The following is a 22577-nucleotide window of genomic DNA, read 5'->3' as shown; positions in this document are numbered from 1 at the left end:
GTACACTTCATCTGTGAGAGACAGAATCTAAAAATAAAATCCAGAAAATCCCATTGTATGATATTTACATAATTAATTTGCATTTTATTGCAAGAAATAAGTATTTGATACAATAGAAAAGCAGAACTTAATATTTGGTCCAGAAACTTTTGTTTTCAATTACGGAGGTCAGTGGTTTCCTGTAGTTCTTGACCAAGTTTGCACACACTGCAGCAAGGATTTTGGCCCTCTCATCCAGATCTTTCAGGTTTCGGGGCAACTTTTATCTTCAAATCAAAGATTTCCTATTGGGTTCAGGTCTGGAGATTGGCTAGACCACTCCAGGACCTTGAAATGTTTATTACACCCTGGTTGTGTGTTTTGGGTGATTGTTATGCTGGAAGACCCAGCCGCGACCCATCTTCAATGCTCTTACTGAGGGAAGGAGGTTGTTGGTCAAAATCTTGTGACACATGACGCCATTAATCCTCCCTTCAATATGGTGCAGTCGTCCTGTCCCCTTTTCAGAAAAGCACCCCCAAATTGTGATGTTTCCACCATGCTTCATGGTTGGGATGGTTATCTTGGGGTTGTATTCATCCTTCTTCTTCCTCCAAACACGATGAGTGAAGTTAATACCATGTTCTATTTAGGTCTCATCTGACTACATGACCTTCTCCCATGCCTCCTCTGGACATAGAGATAGTCATTGGCGAACTTCATAAGGGCCTGGACATTAACAATGACACCTTGCGTGTCCTGCAGGATTTTAATCTGGCATAGTGTGTTACTAACGGTAATGTTTGAGACTGTGGTCCCATCTCTCTTCAAGTCATTCACCAGGTCCTCCTCTGTAGTTCTGGGCTGATTCCTGACCTTTCTGAGAATGGTCCTTTCTCCACTAGATGAGATCTTGCATGGAGCCGCAGACCGAGAAGGTTATTATTATTATTATTATTATTATTTATTTCTATAGCACCATTGATTCCATGGTTCTGTACATGAGAACGGGTTACATACAAGTTACAGATATCACTTACAGTAAACAAAATAACAATGACGGACTGATACAGAGGGGCGAGGACCCTGCCCTTGCGGGCTTACATTCTACAGGATGGTGGGGAAGGAGACAGTAGGTTGAGGGTTGCAGGAGCTCCGGTGTTGGTGAGGCGGTATCTCCGGTAGTGATGAGGTGGCAGCGGGGTCAGTGCAGGCTGTAGGCTTTCGTGAAGAGATGGGTTTTCAGGTTCCGTTTGAAGGATCCGAGTGTGGTTGATAGTCGGACGTGTTGGGGCAAAGAATTCCAGAGGATGGGGGGATATTCGGGAGAAGTCTTGGAGGCGATTGGATGAGGAGTGAATAAGTGTGGAGGAGAGAAGGAGGTCTTGGGAGGACCGGAGATTACGTGAGGGAAGATATCGGGAGATTAGTTCAGAGATATATGGAGGAGACAGGTTGTGGATGGCTTTGTAGGTCAGTATTAGTAATTTGAACTGGATACGCTGAGGGAATGGGAGCCAGTGAAGAGATTTGCAGAGGGGGGAAGCAGAGGAGTAGCGAGGAGAGAGATGAATTAGTCGGGCAGCAGAGTTAAGAATGGACTGGAGAGGGGCAAGGGTGTTAGCAGGGAGGCCGCAGAAAAGGATGTTGCAGTAGTCGACGCGGGAGATGATGAGGGCATGCACAAGCATTTTAGTAGATTGACGGTTGAGGAAAGGACGGATTCTAGAGATATTTTTGAGCTGGAGGCGACAGGAGGTGGAAAGAGCTTGGATGTGCGATTTGAAGGACAGGGCAGAGTCAAAGGTTACTCCGAGGCAGCGGACTTCGGGTACGGGGGAAAGCATGATGTCATTGATTGCGATAGATAGGTCAGGTAAGAAAGATCTATGGGATGGAGGGAAGATGATGAGTTCAGATTTGTCCACATTGAGTTTGAGGAAGCGAGAGGTGAAGAAGGAGGATACGGCTGATAGACGCTCCAGGATTCTGGACAGCAGAGCGGTGACGTCTGGGCCAGAGAGGTAGATCTGAGTGTCATCAGCATGACAGTCATCTTGTGTTTCTTCCATTCTCTAATAATTTTGCTAACAGTTATTGCCTTTCTCACCAAGCTGCTTGCCTATTGTCCTATAGTCCATCCCAGTCTTGTGCAGGTCTACAGTTTTGTCCCTGGTGTCCTTAGACAGCTCTTTGGTTTTGCCCATGGTGGAGAGGTTGGAGTGTGATTGAGTGTGTGGACAGGTGTCTTTTACACAGGTAACGAGATTAAACAGGAACTATTAATCCAGGTAATGAGTGCAGAGAAGGAAAAACTAACAGGTCTTTGAGAGACAGAATTCTTGCTGGTTTGTTGGTGATGAAATACTTATTTCCTGCAATAATATAAAATTTTATTATGTAAAAATCATATAATGTGATTTTTTTTTTTCTAGATTCTGTCTCTCACGGTTGAACACAGTTGAAGTGTACATACAATAAAATTTACAAACCTCTCCATTCTTTGTAGGTGGGAAAACTTGCAAAATAGGGAGTGTATCAAATACTTATTTTTCCCCACTGTATATACTGTATGTGTAGGAGAAAATCCAGTATAGCTTGTATTTTATGCACTTAAATCCCTGCTTATTCTGTGCAAGCGGGCGCTCCTAATCAGTGATTGACTTTTGCCTTTGTATGAACACTTTTACAAGGAAGAATGTCAATCCCTGAGTAGGAAAATAACCATAACTGCTAAGAATAGAATAAGGAGGGATTGAAATGAATAAAACACCAGTTATGCTAAATCTTTCTCCACAAATCTATATTTGAATCTGTTTAGCTCTGATCCTGAGTTACATCCTGTATTATACCCCAGAGCTGCACTCACTATTCTGCTGCTGCAGTCACTGTGTACATACATTACATTACTGATCCTGAGTTACATCCTGTATTATACTCCAGAGCTGCAATCACTATTCTCCTGCTGCAGTCACTGTGTACATACATTACATTACTGATCCTGAGTTATATCTTGTATTATACCCCAGAGCTGCACTCACTATTCTGCTGGTGCAGTCACTGTGTACATACATTACATTACTGATCCTGAGTTATATCTTGTATTATACCCCAGAGCTGCACTCACTATTCTGCTGGTGCAGTCACTGTGTACATACATTACATTACTGATCCTGAGTTACATCCTGTATTATACTCCAGAGCTGCAATCACTATTCTCCTGGTGCAGTCACTGTGTACATACATTACATTACTGATCCTGAGTTATATCTTGTATTATACCCCAGAGCTGCAATCACTATTCTGCTGGTGCAGTCACTGTGTACATACATTACATAACTGATCCTGAGTTATATCTTGTATTATACCCCAGAGCTGCACTCACTATTCTGCTGGTGCAGTCACTGTGTACATACATTACATTACTGATCCTGAGTTACATCCTGTATTATACTCCAGAGCTGCACTCACTATTCTGCTGGTGCAGTCACTGTGTACATACATTACATTACTGATCCTGAGTTACATCCTGTATTATACCCCAGAGCTGCACTCACTATTCTGCTGGTGCAGTCACTGTGTACATACATTACATTACTGATCCTGAGTTACATCCTGTATTATACTCCAGAGCTGCACTCACTATTCTGCTGGTGCAGTCACTGTGTACATACATTACATTACTGATCCTGAGTTACATCCTGTATTATACCCCAGAGCTGCACTCACTATTCTGCTGGTGCAGTCACTGTGTACATACATTACATTACTGATCCTGAGTTACATCCTGTATTATACTCCATAGCTGCACTCACTATTCTGCTGGTGCAGTCACTGTGTACATACATTACATAACTGATCCTGAGTTATATCCTGTATTATACCCCAGAGCTGCACTCACTATTCTGCTGGTGCAGTCACTGTGTACATACATTACTGATCCTGAGTTACATCCTATTTTATACCCCAGAGCTGCGATCACTATTCTGCTGGTGCAGTCACTGTGTACATACATTACATTACTGATCCTGAGTTACATCCTGTATTATACCCCAGAGCTGCACTCACTATTCTGCTGGTGCAGTCACTGTGTACATACATTACATTACTGATCCTGAGTTACATCCTGTATTATACCCCAGAGCTGCACTCACTATTCTGCTGGTGCAGTCACTGTGTACATACATTACATTACTGATCCTGAGTTACATCCTGTATTATACTCCAGAGCTGCACTCACTATTCTGCTGGTGCAGTCACTGTGTACATACATTACATTACTGATCCTGAGTTACATCCTGTATTATACCCCAGAGCTGCACTCACTATTCTGCTGGTGCAGTCACTGTGTACATACATTACATTACTGATCCTGAGTTACATCCTATTTTATACCCCAGAGCTGCGATCACTATTCTGCTGGTGCAGTCACTGTGTACATACATTACATTACTGATCCTGAGTTACATCCTGTATTATACCCCAGAGCTGCACTCACTATTCTGCTGGTGCAGTCACTGTGTACATGCATTACATTACTGATCCTGAGTTACATCCTGTATTATACCCCAGAGCTGCACTCACTATTCTGCTGGTGCAGTCACTGTGTACATACATTACATTACTGATCCTGAGTTACCTCCTGTATTATACTCCAGAGCTGCACTCACTATTCTGCTGGTGCAGTCACTGTGTACATACATTACATTACTGATCCTGAGTTACATCCTGTATTATACCCCAGAGCTGCACTCACTATTCTGCTGGTGCAGTCACTGTGTACATACATTACATTACTGATCCTGAGTTACATCCTATTTTATACCCCAGAGCTGCGATCACTATTCTGCTGGTGCAGTCACTGTGTACATACATTACATTACTGATCCTGAGTTACATCCTGTATTATACCCCAGAGCTGCACTCACTATTCTGCTGGTGCAGTCACTGTGTACATACATTACATTACTGATCCTGAGTTACATCCTGTATTATACCCCAGAGCTGCACTCACTATTCTGCTGGTGCAGTCACTGTGTACATACATTACATTACTGATCCTGAGTTACATCCTATTTTATACCCCAGAGCTGCGATCACTATTCTGCTGGTGCAGTCACTGTGTACATACATTACATTACTGATCCTGAGTTACATCCTGTATTATACCCCAGAGCTGCACTCACTATTCTGCTGGTGCAGTCACTGTGTACATGCATTACATTACTGATCCTGAGTTACATCCTGTATTATACCCCAGAGCTGCACTCACTATTCTGCTGGTGCAGTCACTGTGTACATACATTACATTACTGATCCTGAGTTACCTCCTGTATTATACTCCAGAGCTGCACTCACTATTCTGCTGGTGCAGTCACTGTGTACATACATTACATTACTGATCCTGAGTTACATCCTGTATTATACCCCAGAGCTGCACTCACTATTCTGCTGGTGCAGTCACTGTGTACATACATTACATTACTGATCCTGAGTTACATCCTGTATTATACTCCAGAGCTGCACTCACTATTCTGCTGGTGCAGTCACTGTGTACATACATTACATTACTGTTCCTGAGTTACATCCTGTATTATACCCCAGAGCTGCACTCACTATTCTGCTGGTGCAGTCACTGTGTACATACATTACATTACTGATCCTGAGTTACATCCTATTTTATACCCCAGAGCTGCGATCACTATTCTGCTGGTGCAGTCACTGTGTACATACATTACATTACTGATCCTGAGTTACATCCTGTATTATACCCCAGAGCTGCACTCACTATTCTGCTGGTGCAGTCACTGTGTACATGCATTACATTACTGATCCTGAGTTACATCCTGTATTATACCCCAGAGCTGCACTCACTATTCTGCTGGTGCAGTCACTGTGTACATACATTACATTACTGATCCTGAGTTACCTCCTGTATTATACTCCAGAGCTGCACTCACTATTCTGCTGGTGCAGTCACTGTGTACATACATTACATTACTGATCCTGAGTTACATCCTGTATTATACCCCAGAGCTGCACTCACTATTCTGCTGGTGCAGTCACAGTGTACATACATTACATTACTGATCCTGAGTTACATCCTATTTTATACCCCAGAGCTGCGATCACTATTCTGCTGGTGCAGTCACTGTGTACATACATTACATTACTGATCCTGAGTTACATCCTGTATTATACCCCAGAGCTGCACTCACTATTCTGCTGGTACAGTCACTGTGGACATACATTACATTACTGATCCTGAGTTACATCCTGTATTATACCCCAGAGCTGCACTCACTATTCTGCTGGTGCAGTCACTGTGTACATACATTACATTACTGATCCTGAGTTACATCCTGTATTATACTCCAGAGCTGCACTCACTATTCTGCTGGTGCAGTCACTGTGTACATACATTACATTACTGATCCTGAGTTACATCCTGTATTATACTCCAGAGCTGCACTCACTATTCTGCTGGTGCAGTCACTGTGTACATACATTACATTACTGATCCTGAGTTACATCCTGTATTATACCCCAGAGCTGCACTCACTATTCTGCTGGTGCAGTCACTCTGTACATACATTACATTACTGATCCTGAGTTACATCCTGTATTATACCCCAGAGCTGCACTCACTATTCTGCTGGTGCAGTCACTGTGTACATACATTACATTACTGATCCTGAGTTACATCCTGTATTATACTCCATAGCTGCACTCACTATTCTGCTGGTGCAGTCACTGTGTACATACATTACATAACTGATCCTGAGTTATATCCTGTATTATACCCCAGAGCTGCACTCACTATTCTGCTGGTGCAGTCACTGTGTACATACATTACTGATCCTGAGTTACATCCTATTTTATACCCCAGAGCTGCGATCACTATTCTGCTGGTGCAGTCACTGTGTACATACATTACATTACTGATCCTGAGTTACATCCTGTATTATACCCCAGAGCTGCACTCACTATTCTGCTGGTGCAGTCTATGTGTACATACATTACATTACTGATCCTGAGTTACATCCTGTATTATACCCCAGAGCTGCACTCACTATTCTGCTGGTGCAGTCACTGTGTACATACATTACATTACTGATCCTGAGTTACATCCTGTATTATACTCCAGAGCTGCACTCACTATTCTGCTGGTGCAGTCACTGTGTACATACATTACATTACTGATCCTGAGTTACATCCTGTATTATACCCCAGAGCTGCACTCACTATTCTGCTGGTGCAGTCACTGTGTACATACATTACATTACTGATCCTGAGTTACATCCTATTTTATACCCCAGAGCTGCGATCACTATTCTGCTGGTGCAGTCACTGTGTACATACATTACATTACTGATCCTGAGTTACATCCTGTATTATACCCCAGAGCTGCACTCACTATTCTGCTGGTGCAGTCACTGTGTACATGCATTACATTACTGATCCTGAGTTACATCCTGTATTATACCCCAGAGCTGCACTCACTATTCTGCTGGTGCAGTCACTGTGTACATACATTTTATTACTGATCCTGAGTTACCTCCTGTATTATACTCCAGAGCTGCACTCACTATTCTGCTGGTGCAGTCACTGTGTACATACATTACATTACTGATCCTGAGTTACATCCTGTATTATACCCCAGAGCTGCACTCACTATTCTGCTGGTGCAGTCACAGTGTACATACATTACATTACTGATCCTGAGTTACATCCTATTTTATACCCCAGAGCTGCGATCACTATTCTGCTGGTGCAGTCACTGTGTACATACATTACATTACTGATCCTGAGTTACATCCTGTATTATACCCCAGAGCTGCACTCACTATTCTGCTGGTACAGTCACTGTGGACATACATTACATTACTGATCCTGAGTTACATCCTGTATTATACCCCAGAGCTGCACTCACTATTCTGCTGGTGCAGTCACTGTGTACATACATTACATTACTGATCCTGAGTTACATCCTGTATTATACTCCAGAGCTGCACTCACTATTCTGCTGGTGCAGTCACTGTGTACATACATTACATTACTGATCCTGAGTTACATCCTGTATTATACTCCAGAGCTGCACTCACTATTCTGCTGGTGCAGTCACTGTGTACATACATTACATTACTGATCCTGAGTTACATCCTGTATTATACCCCAGAGCTGCACTCACTATTCTGCTGGTGCAGTCACTGTGTACATACATTACATTACTGATCCTGAGTTACATCCTATTTTATACCACAGAGCTGCGATCACTATTCTGCTGGTGCAGTCACTGTGTACATACATTACATTACTGATCCTGAGTTACATCCTGTATTATACCCCAGAGCTGCACTCACTATTCTGCTGGTGCAGTCACTGTGTACATGCATTACATTACTGATCCTGAGTTACATCCTGTATTATACCCCAGAGCTGCACTCACTATTCTGCTGGTGCAGTCACTGTGTACATACATTACATTACTGATCCTGAGTTACATCCTGTATTATACTCCAGAGCTGCACTCACTATTCTGCTGGTGCAGTCACTGTGTACATACATTACATTACTGATCCTGAGTTACATCCTGTATTATACTCCAGAGCTGCACTCACTATTCTGTCGGTTGCTACATTATGTAGCATGTTATGTAAATCTACATTGACTCCCGCTCTAAAGACAGTAACTTAGAAGTTTGGACCATGGCAGACCCGCACTGCTGTTTAGCACAAATCAGACTTATAGACGGAGGTCCACGCGAGAGATCCCCTTCATGACTTCCATGCACTTCAATACGGCAAATGGAAAAAAAAGTGGCTGTAATGATGAGACGTCCTATTTAAGAAACCAACAATTCACAACCTAAAGAGAATATTAAAACATGATGGAACCACTAAAAATATGTTAATGTAACAAAATCTATCTAGCTGTCTGCAGATCTGTAATGTTCCCCAGTCCTGTCGAGGTAACATCATTACCATCAATTCTGAGATTTCTGCAGCCAGCGACTAGTAAGAAGTCTAGTGCCGGACATGAAAGTATCTGCACTTGGCCCATTTCTGTAACAAAACCAGACAATCCCTTTTATATCCAAATGAGTTTATCACTTTTTGTAATTTCCTTCATGATTACTATCAAAAACCGAATCACGCCTGCCTTATAGTGTTAGGATAATTCTCTCGTCATTCCCGAGTCCCGACCTCTTTGTCAAATCCAAAGCAAAACATATCAGAACATTTATAAAAAGAAATAAAAAAAAGTCTGAGAGGAGTCTTTTGCCCCTGTTTGACCTCGGCTTCACAGCCCAGAGGCTTCAGTAAATAACCAAGTAAGTATTAAAAAAAAAGTCATTAAATTCTAGTTGCTTTGCAAAGGAAAATGCAGAGAGCTCCGTCTGGGAATCTGTCTCCCAGTCCGAGGGATCTGGCACAAAATTAATCTTGGTTTCCGCTCAAGGCTCCTGCCTCATTTATGTGTCCCAGTCTGTCATGTCTGTAAAGTTTGTCACACTCGCTGACCCCATCTCCTCGGCTCCATTTCACCAACGGAAATGCCATTTCATTCATTTTTCATCCTAAAATCAGAACGCTTAGCTGGGCCTTGTGTTTTGTTTTTCATTTTTTCCTCTTTTTATTTTTATTTTTTAAGCAAGGACACAAAATATGTAACCAGCTTGTCAAATTCTGGATTTAACAGTGGTCTTACCCAATGTGAGAGCATGGAGTATATCCAATTATACCCCATAAACCTGTCACCAATGAGAAATATTCAGTAATCATGGACACGTCTGTCATGGTCGGTGTATCCGTTTTGCCCACAACATATCCATAAAGATGGATCAGTATACCAACTCTTACCTGGGGTTAAACAAAAACTTTTAGTCCCCCAGACACTAATCATTTGCACAAGGTTGCTGATGTGTTGTGAATTCCGTGATACTTTTGGAACCAGTGGTAAGAGATGAAGGTAGTGTGGCTGTGACATCTGTATCGGTGCCTCACCTTCCTGCCTCTGTTTCTGTCGAAAGGCGGTGCAATGCTCTCCTTGTGGGCATTGCAAGGGAATAGTTATCGTTTTGTGTCCTCTAGGACTTGTCGTTCCATCCAGCCCATGAGATATAGAGTTAACTGCTGTGTGAGCTACATGGGCTACAGGCTATTTAAGCTCCTGAGATCCTGCTGTCCACTGCCAGTTATAGTGTAACTTGCTTCTGTCTGACTTGTGCCTTGCTAATTCCCCAGTGGACACTCCTGACTTTTGACCTTGACTAGTTTTTTGACTATTTTCCTTCCTTACAATTGTGTTCCTACATTGACTTCCCGGTTCTGATCTGACTATTCTCTTGCCTTTAATTCACTTCTCCATACAGCAGCCCTACCCTCGCTTCACCAGACAGCAGCCCTACATTCGCTTCACCAAACAGCAGCCCTACCCTCACTTCATGGAACAGCAGCCCTACCCTCGCTTCACCAGACAGCAGCCCTACCTTTGCTTCACTGGACAGCAGCCCTAACCTCGCTTCACCAGACAGCAGCCCTACCTTTTGCTTCACCAGACAGCAGCCCTACCTTTTGCTTCTCCGAACAGCAGCCCTACCTTTTGCTTCACCAGACAGCAGCCCTACCCTCGGTTCTCCAGACAGCAGCCTTACCCTCACTTCATCAAACAGCAGCTCTACCCTCACTTCACCAGACAGCAGCCCTACCTTCGCTTCACCAAACAGCAGCCCTACCCTCACTTCATGGAACAGCAGCCCTACCCTCGCTTCACCAGACAGCAGCCCTACCCTCACTTCATGGAACAGCAGCCCTACCCTCGCTTCACCAGACAGCAGCCCTACCCTCGCTTCACCAGACAGCATCCTTACACTCGCTTCACCAGACTGCAGCCCTACCCTCACTTCACCAGACAGCAGCCCTACCCTCACTTCACCAGACAGCAGCCCTACCCTCACTTCACCAGACAGCAGCCTTACACTCGCTTCACCAGACTGCAGCCCTACCCTCACTTCACCAGACAGCAGCCCTACCCTCGCTTCACCAGACAGCAGCCCTACCCTCTCTTCACCAGACAGCAGCCCTACCCTCGCTTCACCAGACAGCAGCCCTACCTTCTCTTCACCAGACAGCAGCCCTACCCTCTCTTCACCAGACAGCAGCCCTACCCTCTCTTCACCAGACAGCAGCCTTACCTTCTCTTCACCAGACAGCAGCCCTACCCTCTCTTCACCAGACAGCAGCCCTACCCTCTCTTCACCAGACAGCAGCCTTACACTCGCTTCACCAGACAGCAGCCTTACACTCGCTTCACCAGACAGCAGCCCTACCTTCGCTTCACCAAACAGCAGCCCTACCCTCACTTCATGGAACAGCAGCCCTACCCTCGCTTCACCAGACAGCAGCCCTACCCTCACTTCATGGAACAGCAGCCCTACCCTCGCTTCACCAGACAGCAGCCCTACCCTCGCTTCACCAGACAGCAGCCCTACCTTCGCTTCACCAAACAGCAGCCCTACCCTCACTTCATGGAACAGCAGCCCTACCCTCGCTTCACCAGACAGCAGCTCTACCCTCGCTTCACCAGACAGCAGCCCTACCCTCGCTTCACCAGACAGCAGCCCTACCCTCTCTTCACCAGACAGCAGCCCTACCCTCGCTTCACCAGACAGCAGCCCTACCTTCTCTTCACCAGACAGCAGCCCTACCCTCTCTTCACCAGACAGCAGCCCTACCCTCTCTTCACCAGACAGCAGCCCTACCTTCTCTTCACCAGACAGCAGCCCTACCCTCTCTTCACCAGACAGCAGCCCTACCCTCTCTTCACCAGACAGCAGCCTTACACTCGCTTCACCAGACAGCAGCCTTACACTCGCTTCACCAGACAGCAGCCCTACCTTCGCTTCACCAAACAGCAGCCCTACCCTCACTTCATGGAACAGCAGCCCTACCCTCGCTTCACCAGACAGCAGCCCTACCCTCACTTCATGGAACAGCAGCCCTACCCTCGCTTCACCAGACAGCAGCCCTACCCTCGCTTCACCAGACAGCAGCCCTACCTTCGCTTCACCAAACAGCAGCCCTACCCTCACTTCATGGAACAGCAGCCCTACCCTCGCTTCACCAGACAGCAGCTCTACCCTCGCTTCACCAGACAGCAGCCCTACCCTCACTTCACCAAACAGCAGCCCTACCCTCACTTCATGGAACAGCAGCCCTACCCTCGCTTCACCAGACAGCAGCCCTACCCTCACTTCATGGAACAGCAGCCCTACCCTCGCTTCACCAGACAGCAGCCCTACCCTCGCTTCACCAGACAGCAGCCTTACACTCGCTTCACCAGACTGCAGCCCTACCCTCACTTCACCAGACAGCAGCCCTACCCTCACTTCACCAGACAGCAGCCCTACCCTCACTTCACCAGACAGCAGCCTTACACTCGCTTCACCAGACTGCAGCCCTACCCTCTCTCCACAAGACAGCAGCCTTACCCTCGCTTCACCAGACAGCAGCCCTACCCTCTCTTCACCAGACAGCAGCCCTACCCTCGCTTCACCAGACAGCAGCCCTACCTTCTCTTCACCAGACAGCAGCCCTACCCTCTCTTCACCAGACAGCAGCCCTACCCTCTCTTCACCAGACAGCAGCCTTACACTCGCTTCACCAGACAGCAGCCTTACACTCGCTTCACCAGACAGCAGCCCTACCCTCACTTCACCAGACAGCAGCCCTACCCTCACTTCACCAGACAGCAGCCCTACCCTCACTTCACCAGACAGCAGCCCTACCCTCGCTTCACCAGACAGCAGCCCTACCCTCACTTCACCAGACAGCAGCCCTACCCTCTCTTTACCAGACAGCAGCCCTACCCTCACTTCACCAGACAGCAGCCCTACCCTCTCTTTACCAGACAGCAGCCCTACCCTCTCTTTACCAGACAGCAGCCCTACCCTCTCTTCACCAGACAGCAGCCTTACACTCGCTTCACCAGACAGCAGCCCTACCCTCTCTTTACCAGACAGCAGCCCTACCCTCTCTTTACCAGACAGCAGCCCTACCCTCTCTTCAATAGACAGCAGCCCTACCCTCTCTTCACCAGACAGCAGCCTTACACTCGCTTCACCAGACAGCAGCCTTACACTCGCTTCACCAGACAGCAGCCCTACCCTCACTTCACCAGACAGCAGCCCTACCCTCACTTCACCAGACAGCAGCCCTACCCTCACTTCACCAGACAGCAGCCCTACCCTCTCTTTACCAGACAGCAGCCCTACCCTCTCTTCACCAGACAGCAGCCCTACCCTCTCTTCACCAGACAGCAGCCCTACCCTAGCTTCACCAGACAGCAGCCCTACCCTCACATCATTGAACAGCAGCCCTACTCTCGCTTTACCGGACAACAGCCGTACATCTACAGGGTTTAATCTTTGAAGGCTGGGTTGCCTCTGGAATCTGCCAGACTGAGTGGTTTGAGCCAAGTCTGTCCGAGGTGGCCTTTTTGGCGATCACTGTCGCATGACATCTAAGACACTCTACAAAAGACCCCAGTTACCAATGCTAGCAATTTCACTGGTTGAAATCCATCTAATCCTGTGCTTCGATAAGTATGTGTAAGTTTGGGGAGATTTGTGGGACCCTCAGAACAAGGACTCAGGTGCAATTGCTACTTTTGCAGCCCAGCTCCACATATATTGTAGCTACACACGTGTCTGTTCCCGCTTTTAGCTTAGTACAGAAATTGGAGCAATGTAGGTGGCATTTTGGGCATAGTGATCTGCTATGAAGTAAAAAGCCCTCAGAGCTGCACGAAGGTTTCTGCTTTTGTTACATATTCTGCTTGACTGTGAAGAAAGCTTTGTGTTCACCTTGTCAGTAGTGTTATTTTTTGCTACAGAGAAAACATGCACGAGTTTAGAGAAAAAAATATCATCAAGCAGAAAAGTGAAGAACAAGAGTAGATCTGCTGTAAAGTTCACTGGAACACGGTAGGGTAAGCCTTCCCGCATGCCAGGCGTAGTCCTCCCGCTGTGCACTCCAGTAAAGTGCCTGCCGGAACTGAAAAGTATTTCTGTAGAGGAGAAAAAGATGCAGGTTATTATGTACATGGCAGAGAAAAATATCTGAACCTTTACAAGGTCATTTTCTGTTATCACACTGATTAATTTTTCACTGAGTATGGTATTGGGTAATGATGAGCAAATCTGGCGAAATTTGAATTTGCCTATTTGCACGGATTTTGAAGACATTTGATTCGAAACAAAGTTATTTTCTATGACTATAATGTCTCTTATTATATTCTGGGGTCTCTGCAGACCTCAGGGTATAATACATTTAAGATTTAAAAAAATCTTATTTTCCCCTCACTGCTCACCTTTCTAGGCTCCCCTGATGCTCCCTTCCCGCTGTCCAGTCGGCCGCGCCTCCGTTGCATCTCCGGTTTAGTGTTCAATCTAGGCCAAAGCCACTGGCTGCAAACAAGCCCCGAAATAGCTACACAGATTCAGGAACTCTTGGGCTTGCTTGTGGCCTCAAACCAGGTCAGAGATGCAACCCAACAGGAGCATAGGACCGGACAGCGGGCAGGGAGGAGCGAGAGTGACTGACGAGGTGAACCGTGAGGTGGGTATGGTTTTCATTTTAACACTTTGCAGGCCCTATACTGTTTAGCAAGATGGTGGCCAAAGTTGGTGACCACTTTTCTAAATTAACCCTGAGTAGATTACAAAGATTTTTGTAGAGTTCAATTCCTCTCGAATAAAATCAACCATCTCTCATTTTAGGGAGGAACTTGAGTAATTGCTTAAAAGTTTGCACCAACTGGATGTCTCCCATCATGGATGAATTGGAGAGTGGTCCCCAATTTCATGCAGCCTTCCATTTGTCCTCTATAAAGATACATTTTCATTCTGTTGTCTTTGTATTACCTGCTCATCCATTCATTTCTCACAACTTTCCGCGGCAATATCAAGGAAGTGGCTTGTGCTTGAGAATGGTTTGTGGTGTTGAAGACATAAACTTGGCGTTGACTTCAAGGACTTGAGTCTGTTCTCGGACCGAAATGGAATATCCTCAAAATATTCCCTAGATATTTACTAGATGAGTGTTCCCACCATCTCCAGAATAGGGTTGTGTTATATAATCTTCTTCCACTGAAGAGATGGCCGTCCGCCCATATGGAGTGCTCATGCTTGGCATTTTTCAGAACTCTCATGGAAAAAATGGTCCATGGTCAACGCTCCATAGCGGACAACACAAGAAGCAACTTACCAAACTCTTATCTTATTCTGTAATTATGCCATAAATGTCCAAGATGGAGTGACCCTTTTAAGGAATTGTCTATAAGGAATAAATTCATCCAACCAACCATGAATAGTTCATTTAATGACCTGAAGAGTCTCATTATTGGGTCCAAGTTAGAAATTTAACGAAGCCAAGCCGATCCCTTTAGCTCCTCTGTAAATTCGGTAGACTTGTTTTTGTTCAGAAGATTAGTGATTGTCTTGTTCCATAAGGTAACTATCCTTTTTCCAACTTAATACAAAAGATTGGAGTGATCCTAAATCATTTACTTAGTAAACCCCCAAATACATGATTCTTCCAACGAAGGCGAATTAGTGAGATGGTCCCGAGCGAGTGAAGATTCTCCACCACTACACGACTTCCACCAGGGGATGTGTTACATTTTGCACAGCTATTGTTCTTTATCGGTAAAAAATAGCTCAAAATGGCATTTATTTTCGCCCCGTAATATATTTCAAATGGTAAGTGATGATATTCTCACGATTCACCATTAGCCTAACGTTCCAATATATAATGAACGTTCTATGGTACCATGGAAACGAAATCTTTTTATTATACAATTTACAATTCTGGTAAAATGAGCCGAGGACGTGGATGATATCCACACGCTAAATTTTATTTTTATACTTCGGCATGCAATTTTAGAAGGAGTAGGAGTTTCAAAACACAGTCTAAATTCAGCCTGCCTTCACAACGGTGAATAAATGTTAAAGGGAATCTGTCAGCAGGTTTTTGCAATGTAATCTGAGAGCAACGTGATGTAGGAGCAGAGACCTTAATTCCAGGGATGTATCACTTACTAGGCTGTGTGTTGTTGCTTTCAATACAATTAGTGTTTTATGAGCAGGAGATTATCGCTGCAGGACTAGGTCTCATGTGTGTAGCCCCGCCCCCACCTTTCTGCCTATGCACAGTATACACAGGAAGCTGCTAATCAGGGGTGTGGGCGGGGTTATGCACAGGTCAGCATTCCAAGCTCTGCTACATTTATATCAAAGAAATCAGGGATTATATCAAAACTGCACCCAGCCGCCCAGTAAGTGACGCATTTCTAGAATCAGGGTCTCTTAATCTATATCATGCTGCTCTCAGATTACATAGCAAAAAAATACTGACTGATTCCTTTTTAAGCTCTCCACAAAACTTTGTGTATTTTTTAACTATATATGTTTGCTAGAACATAATATGTAAGAAAATTAATCCTTAAAGGGATTGTCCACTATAGGTGACTTTTTTCCCCATAAATGTATGTATCTAGAGCTAAAAATGATTCTCGCAGTTGAATGTCTTTTTGCACCATTCGCCTCCTGTGTGCTGCATTTTCTGTTACTGGCAGCAGAATGATCTAACTGAGAATCCGTCAGTGAGCCCGCCATGATGGTCTGATGAGGAGCTTGTAACTCTTTTATTTTTCTTTATTCTGGGCTCCTCTTAGCTCATACTACCACTCAAAGTTGGGTGAACGCGAAAAAAGGAGACCGTAACGGCCAAATGCTGCAAAAATGTTAATGAAACCAAATTAGAAAAATGATTTTTAGCCTGAAATACATTAATTTAAGCGAAAAATAAAATCATCCAAGGTGGATATCCCCTAAAATTTGTTTGTGCATAATGATAACTTTTTAAGAGGAGTTAAGGGAGTAGTTTTACCCATTGACAGAGTTATAGAAAAATGGCCACTGGACGAAGCTGAGCAGGGGCAGCCGCTTGCCCTTGTTAATTGCTCTCAAAGCAACTTATAAAACAGATACAATTTATGACCGTCAATATCTTTATTCTGCCATACAATGCCAACTAATACTTCTGCGCCATGCCTACGCGAAACAGCCACTCGGGGCCTGAATAATGCCGCTACATGGTGCATAAATGCTTTTAAACGCGCTTTTAATTGCAGCGCATTCTTCATTGCTGTTGTCATAAACACACAGCACAAATCATCTCCAAATTCTAATGGGTTAATTGTGAATCGTCCAATAAGAAATGGACCCTAGTGCCAATTGATCAACTGCAAAGACGATCGTCTCCTTCGGCAACATTGAGACTTTATTACTTAATTCACTACTTAAGTCGTAAGTACTAAGACCCCAATTTATACTGTCATAATGTTTGCCACGTTTATTGCCATAAACTATGATACATTTTTTGCACATTCCGTCCTGGCTAAACTCCCCTCACTTTTCTAAAAGTTGGTGTACCAGCCCGGAACTGGCATAAAAGTGCCCAAAGTAGCAATATTTTGGCTGCAAAATGTTTCTGCAAACTTTTTGCCCAATTAGGAGCAAGATTAAATATTGAGTTTAAAGGGGCTTTAAAAATTTTTTAAAAAACGTATCAAAGCACTGACAGGCAGGTAATTGTAACTTACCTGCTTCTTGTGCCCGGCGCCGTTCTCTCCCACTCACAGATGCTCCTGCCGGCGATTCGGAAGCCTCTGCTGACATCACGGCTGTAGAGCGGGGGATTCTTTTTCGGTCCGCTCTGTCTACGGGGCAGGACTTCCGGATTCATTTTGATTGACAGCCGGATTCCCACTGTCTAACTGGGGGAGCCGGCTGTCAATCAAAATGACCTCAGAAGTCCTGCCCCATTGCATCAGCAGAGGCAGCAGAATCCCCGGCAGGAGCGGTCTGTGATAACGGCACGGGGAACAACGGCCAGGTAAATTGCAATTACCGGCCTGTTGGTACATGGATACATTTTTTGTTTTTTTGTAAAGTCCCGAATACCCCTATTAAGCCCCCTGAATTCACAAAACAGATTTGGTCCTAAATACACATCCATGTGACGGGTGAGAAATCATAAATCTGAGATGTCCCAGTAACGAGGAACCGTAGCAGCAAAACTGTCAACCAAGCCGTTGTCGTGTGAGGTCGAAGTGAGGGTCATGGATCTGCAAAGAGCTATCGATTTATTCCAGATCCTTCCATTTGTATTCAAATTAACCTAATTGAAATTGATTGTGTGCGTTCGGGGTAAATTAGACTGTAAGCTCCGGTGTACATGCCAGACAACATTACATGTACTTTATAAATCTGATTTTTTTTTATATATATGTATATTTTTTTGTCATTTTTTATTCATCATAACACTTATATTCTCACGACTGTAGATTATCCGCAACATTTAAGATCCTTTTTTTTTAAATTGTTAAAATGTATCTAAAGTAAAAAAAATTATGATACAATTTTGTTAACATGTCGGAATAAAATATCTATCTTTTTGCGTTCTTTTGCGGACCTCTCTGTCACTATGGTTACAGACTACAAACTGTCTTTGTGTAGTCATGTTTCGCTTTACTCCTTCTTTTACCCCCCCCAAAAAAATGTTTTGGACAAACTAATGCATGATTTATGGATCAGAATGCGTGGTATCATGGACGCCCATTGAAGCTGTAGACACAAAACAGTAGCAATAAAAAAAAAAAATCATCTACAAACGGGTAAACAAAAAGGATCAATCCTTTACTATGCTAGGCTACTTTTACGATCCCTGATTATGTTCTATCCATGGACATTGTCATTATGTGGTGTGGGAACGTCACCTAGATCTTCCTTTACCCATGCATGGTTGTTTTTATAGAAACATAGCCAAAAATACTGACAATCCGGACTTAAATTTTTATCTCTGGAGAATTGGTGTAGTAATTGGGCAAATTGCAATTTTTCTTGGTGGTCAATGACAAGTTGAGGGACCTTATGGGCCTCTCTGGGACATCTGCTCAATTTGTCCCTTTCTAACGATATATTTGTCTCCATAGAAGTTGTCAGTTTTTACCCCGAGATTGACTGACAAAAATGTATTTGTGGTCAACGACAAGGGTACATCGAAATCCATCAAGGTTGGGCCCAGGGCTGACTGGAGAAGAGTGGACAAGTGACTTCTACACTTACATCCTATGTAAATCTTCTAGAAAGTATAGGAAACTACCGAGAACACTGCTGTATTCTTACATATAGTGTCATTTCTATTTGTGAGGTCTCAAACTCCAGGATTTGCTGTATGGGAGGCAGAAACACTAATAGTGAGCCACAGACCGAACCAACATCTAAAGTTTTTTTTAAAAGAAGACTTCATACAACTATGTTGATGTTTTATATTTAAAAAAAAAAGTTATGGATGTTATGACTCTAAATAGAGAAAGGCAAGAAATAAAATTCCTGTTTAGCTGCACACAATATTTTTTGCAGTCACCTGAATTTAGCGGGCTCTGTTAACGGTCCGATGGACAGTGTTTTCTCTCGTTTCATGCACTCCTTCCTTTAACGCTGGCCGCAATATTATCTTGAATATGAGTCTGTTTCCTCCGTAGTTCACGCGTGCGCAAAGCAATCTTGCCTTGCGCATGCGCAGTATGCTTTGCCCAACTGCGGACAAAGCCAAAAAGCATTAGTGCGCATGCGCCGACGCACTATGTTCCAGAAGTATTTCGCTGTGTTCCGGGACATAGCGCGCCGGTGCATGCGCACTAATGCTTTTCGGCTTTGCCCGCAGTTGGGCAAAGCATACTGCGCGTGCGCAAGGCAAGATTGCTTTGCGCACGCGTGAACTACGGAGGAAACAGACTCATATTGAAGATAATATTGCAGCCAGCGGGAAAGGAAGGGGTGCATGAAAGGAGAGAAAACGCTGCCCATCGGACCGGACAGAGAGCCCGCCAAATTCAGGTGACAGAGTCCCTTTAAAGAGTTAAATTTCAATTTTGGCAACACGTGCCTATTGGTCTTCCTAGGGTTTGTAGGCATGCAGCACGACCTGGCTTCCTTTCGTTAGCACGGCATAAAAGTGCAATGGATGAAATGTCAGCAGTACTGTATTTAATACAGATCCACACGCATCCCATAGAAATCAATGGAGTCTAAACTGTGGGACGGTCATACAACGCTATAGACATTCATAAGAGCAAATGTAACATATGGACGCAGATGTTTATTTATTGATAAATGTGAATTACAGATCTGTGTTCTAGACCTCACTGACGATACAAATCTCCGAGCTCGCTCGTACTGCCGGCTAATTGGCTTCTAGGTTAATTTGACTTGTGTGTCTGTGATAGGGGAATTAGGTACGGGAAATCTACCAGGGACGGGACAGATGTGAATGAATAAACATTTTCTGAAAAGCACTGCATAATACATCGTATCTGCACACTTCTAAAAAAAGAATGATAATACAAGTAGAGATGAGCGAACTCGAACACGGACTTCTCCCGTTGCAAAGCTCCGAGTTCCGGGGGAAGTCCGTTGGAGTGAGATTTTTTTTTCCAGACCCAAAGTTTGGATTTCCATTATTTTCAATGGGATTCAGGTTCTGGTTCAAGTTCGGATAACAGAACCCAAACTTCCATGGGTCCGCTTATCCCTAAATACCAGAATTACGGGTGATACTATTGTTACTTTATCATTATTAGTGTTACTGTTACTGCTGCTTTTGCGGATTCCTCTACAACCGGTATAACCACTACTGTCACTAAGGCTACTATTGCTACATCTATTGTACTGTTAGAACCTCTGTGAGCAATAATAATAATGATTCATTAATAATCCGATCGCTTCCAGAATATCAGCCTTACAATCATCCTTCCTGATCTTTCAGAATTTCAATAAAAGGGATTTTCATTTTCAGTAAAGTGGACCCAATATGAACTAAAATATCTAAAAATATTGAACACTGGGGGTACTTTCTGGGTTCGGTGGTGGCTGCCTGGGCCTCTGTGTTTTGGGCTGCAGCGTTGATGTCATGTCGACAACTCAAATCACCACTGTAGCCAATCACTAGGATTAGAGGTGATGACGACAAGGTATTCGGTAGTTGTAGACTTGAAGCTTGTCAATAATGGGGGAAGCCGAAAGCGGAGAAGATTTAAATGAAACAGGAAAAGCTTCTTACAAAAAAATCTAATTTGCGTGATACAAATGTAGCCACCAAAACCTTTCCACCAATTTGTCATGACGCTAACCCAACACATGATCTGAGCTCGCTAGCAAAATACTCAAACCACATCATGATCATTGGGTGGCAACATACATGCATGCAGAGCATAAATATCTCCCGAGTCCCGACACATGCCAACATTTAAAAAAAATTTCAAAACAGATCTTCCTTCACCACTTTTTTTGAGATTTGCCGAACCAAGAGTAAAAGTAAGGGCAGTTTCAAACCGTCGGAGCAAATTACACAAATCATACTCTGAGCAAACTCTTAACAGAGTGCCAGCATAATGCCGTCCACTTCTCTGGGATGAGGAGAAGATGGAGAAAAAAATGTCTCCATCTTCTCCGTTCTGTCAAAGCATGGAAATCAGACTGCCTTCAGGTGTCGTCCGAGTGAGGTCCGATGTTTTCCACGGACTCATTGACTTTTATGGCTCAGTTCGATCCCAATATTAGATCGTACTCGATCTTTTTTTCCAAGACGGGCTATATCCAAAGAAAATATTGGTGAGATCCAATAGCAGTTAGCAATTTACGGAGGGAGGTCCTCCTTGAAGTCCTTATAGAAAATTGATGCCCTAGTAGTCTCTTACCGTCTGGGAGGAGAACCGCTATAACCCTTTGCCTATGCCACATGGAATCTTTGGATAATGAGGGTCCTTACAGATGAAATGCATGTCCCTTCTTTTGGAACAAATTTTTAGTTGAAGAATTTTCTACACCAAATCTACCACTTGTTAATTGACCGTAACGGTACATGGTGGTGTCAAGGAGCACCAGGAGGGTTCATTCCGACTAATCACTGAAACGCCGACATGTATCACCCTATACATTGGGTACAGTGCACAGCTCTTCTTCGATACAGCTTTATAGCTAATGCTACGTTTTCTAAATTTCTAATCTACATGTAAAACAAGAGCGTTGTGATAATATGTCTAAAGAACGTGAACTCTACGACTATTCCAAAACAATTCCCTTCCACCCCATTAGAGCGATGCCATTAGGCACCTGAATGGAGGAACATTTTAGTGTGATTGCTTTTGGAATGGATAGATTACTTCATCCTACAACAAAGAGCTCAGAAGTAACTGCTATATTATAGCTTGGGTTTCAGCCAGCGATGCTTAAACTTCCCGTCCTTGGTAACCATGGAAACCTCTGAAGGTAATTCTGGGAAAAACAGGATTTTTCAAGGATGCAACTTATATGATGTTCAAAGTAAAATAAAATCTCTGGTTAGAAAAAGAACAAAAACTCTAAATATATTTACATTCATTTATTTTTTTTTTTTTTACAATGGATGATAATGAAATAAATCATAAAGTGCAAACATGGACACAAAGGCAAACACAATGTATCCACCAGG

The 22577-nt window shown here is 44.0% G+C and overlaps 2 protein-coding genes across 8 annotated transcripts in view; both read left to right on the top strand.

Moving 5' to 3' along the window:
* Nucleotides 1-22577, top strand: part of LRRC4C (leucine rich repeat containing 4C) — a 988240-nt gene that overhangs the window by 952927 nt on the left and 12736 nt on the right. The gene's annotated exons all lie outside the window — the stretch shown is intronic.
* On the top strand, nt 1885-13412 carry LOC138648582 (uncharacterized protein DKFZp434B061-like). Its single transcript, XM_069738371.1, has 2 exons — nt 1885-2003; nt 10355-13412. The coding sequence occupies exons 1-2, from the start codon at nt 1885-1887 to the stop codon at nt 13410-13412; spliced, it is 3177 nt and encodes a 1058-aa protein (XP_069594472.1).

Source organism: Ranitomeya imitator, chromosome 9, assembly GCF_032444005.1.
Source record: "Ranitomeya imitator isolate aRanImi1 chromosome 9, aRanImi1.pri, whole genome shotgun sequence".
Lineage (NCBI taxonomy): Eukaryota > Metazoa > Chordata > Amphibia > Anura > Dendrobatidae > Ranitomeya > Ranitomeya imitator.
The sequence above is the reverse complement of the archived record's forward strand: the minus strand, read 5'-3'. Positions and strand labels throughout refer to the sequence as shown.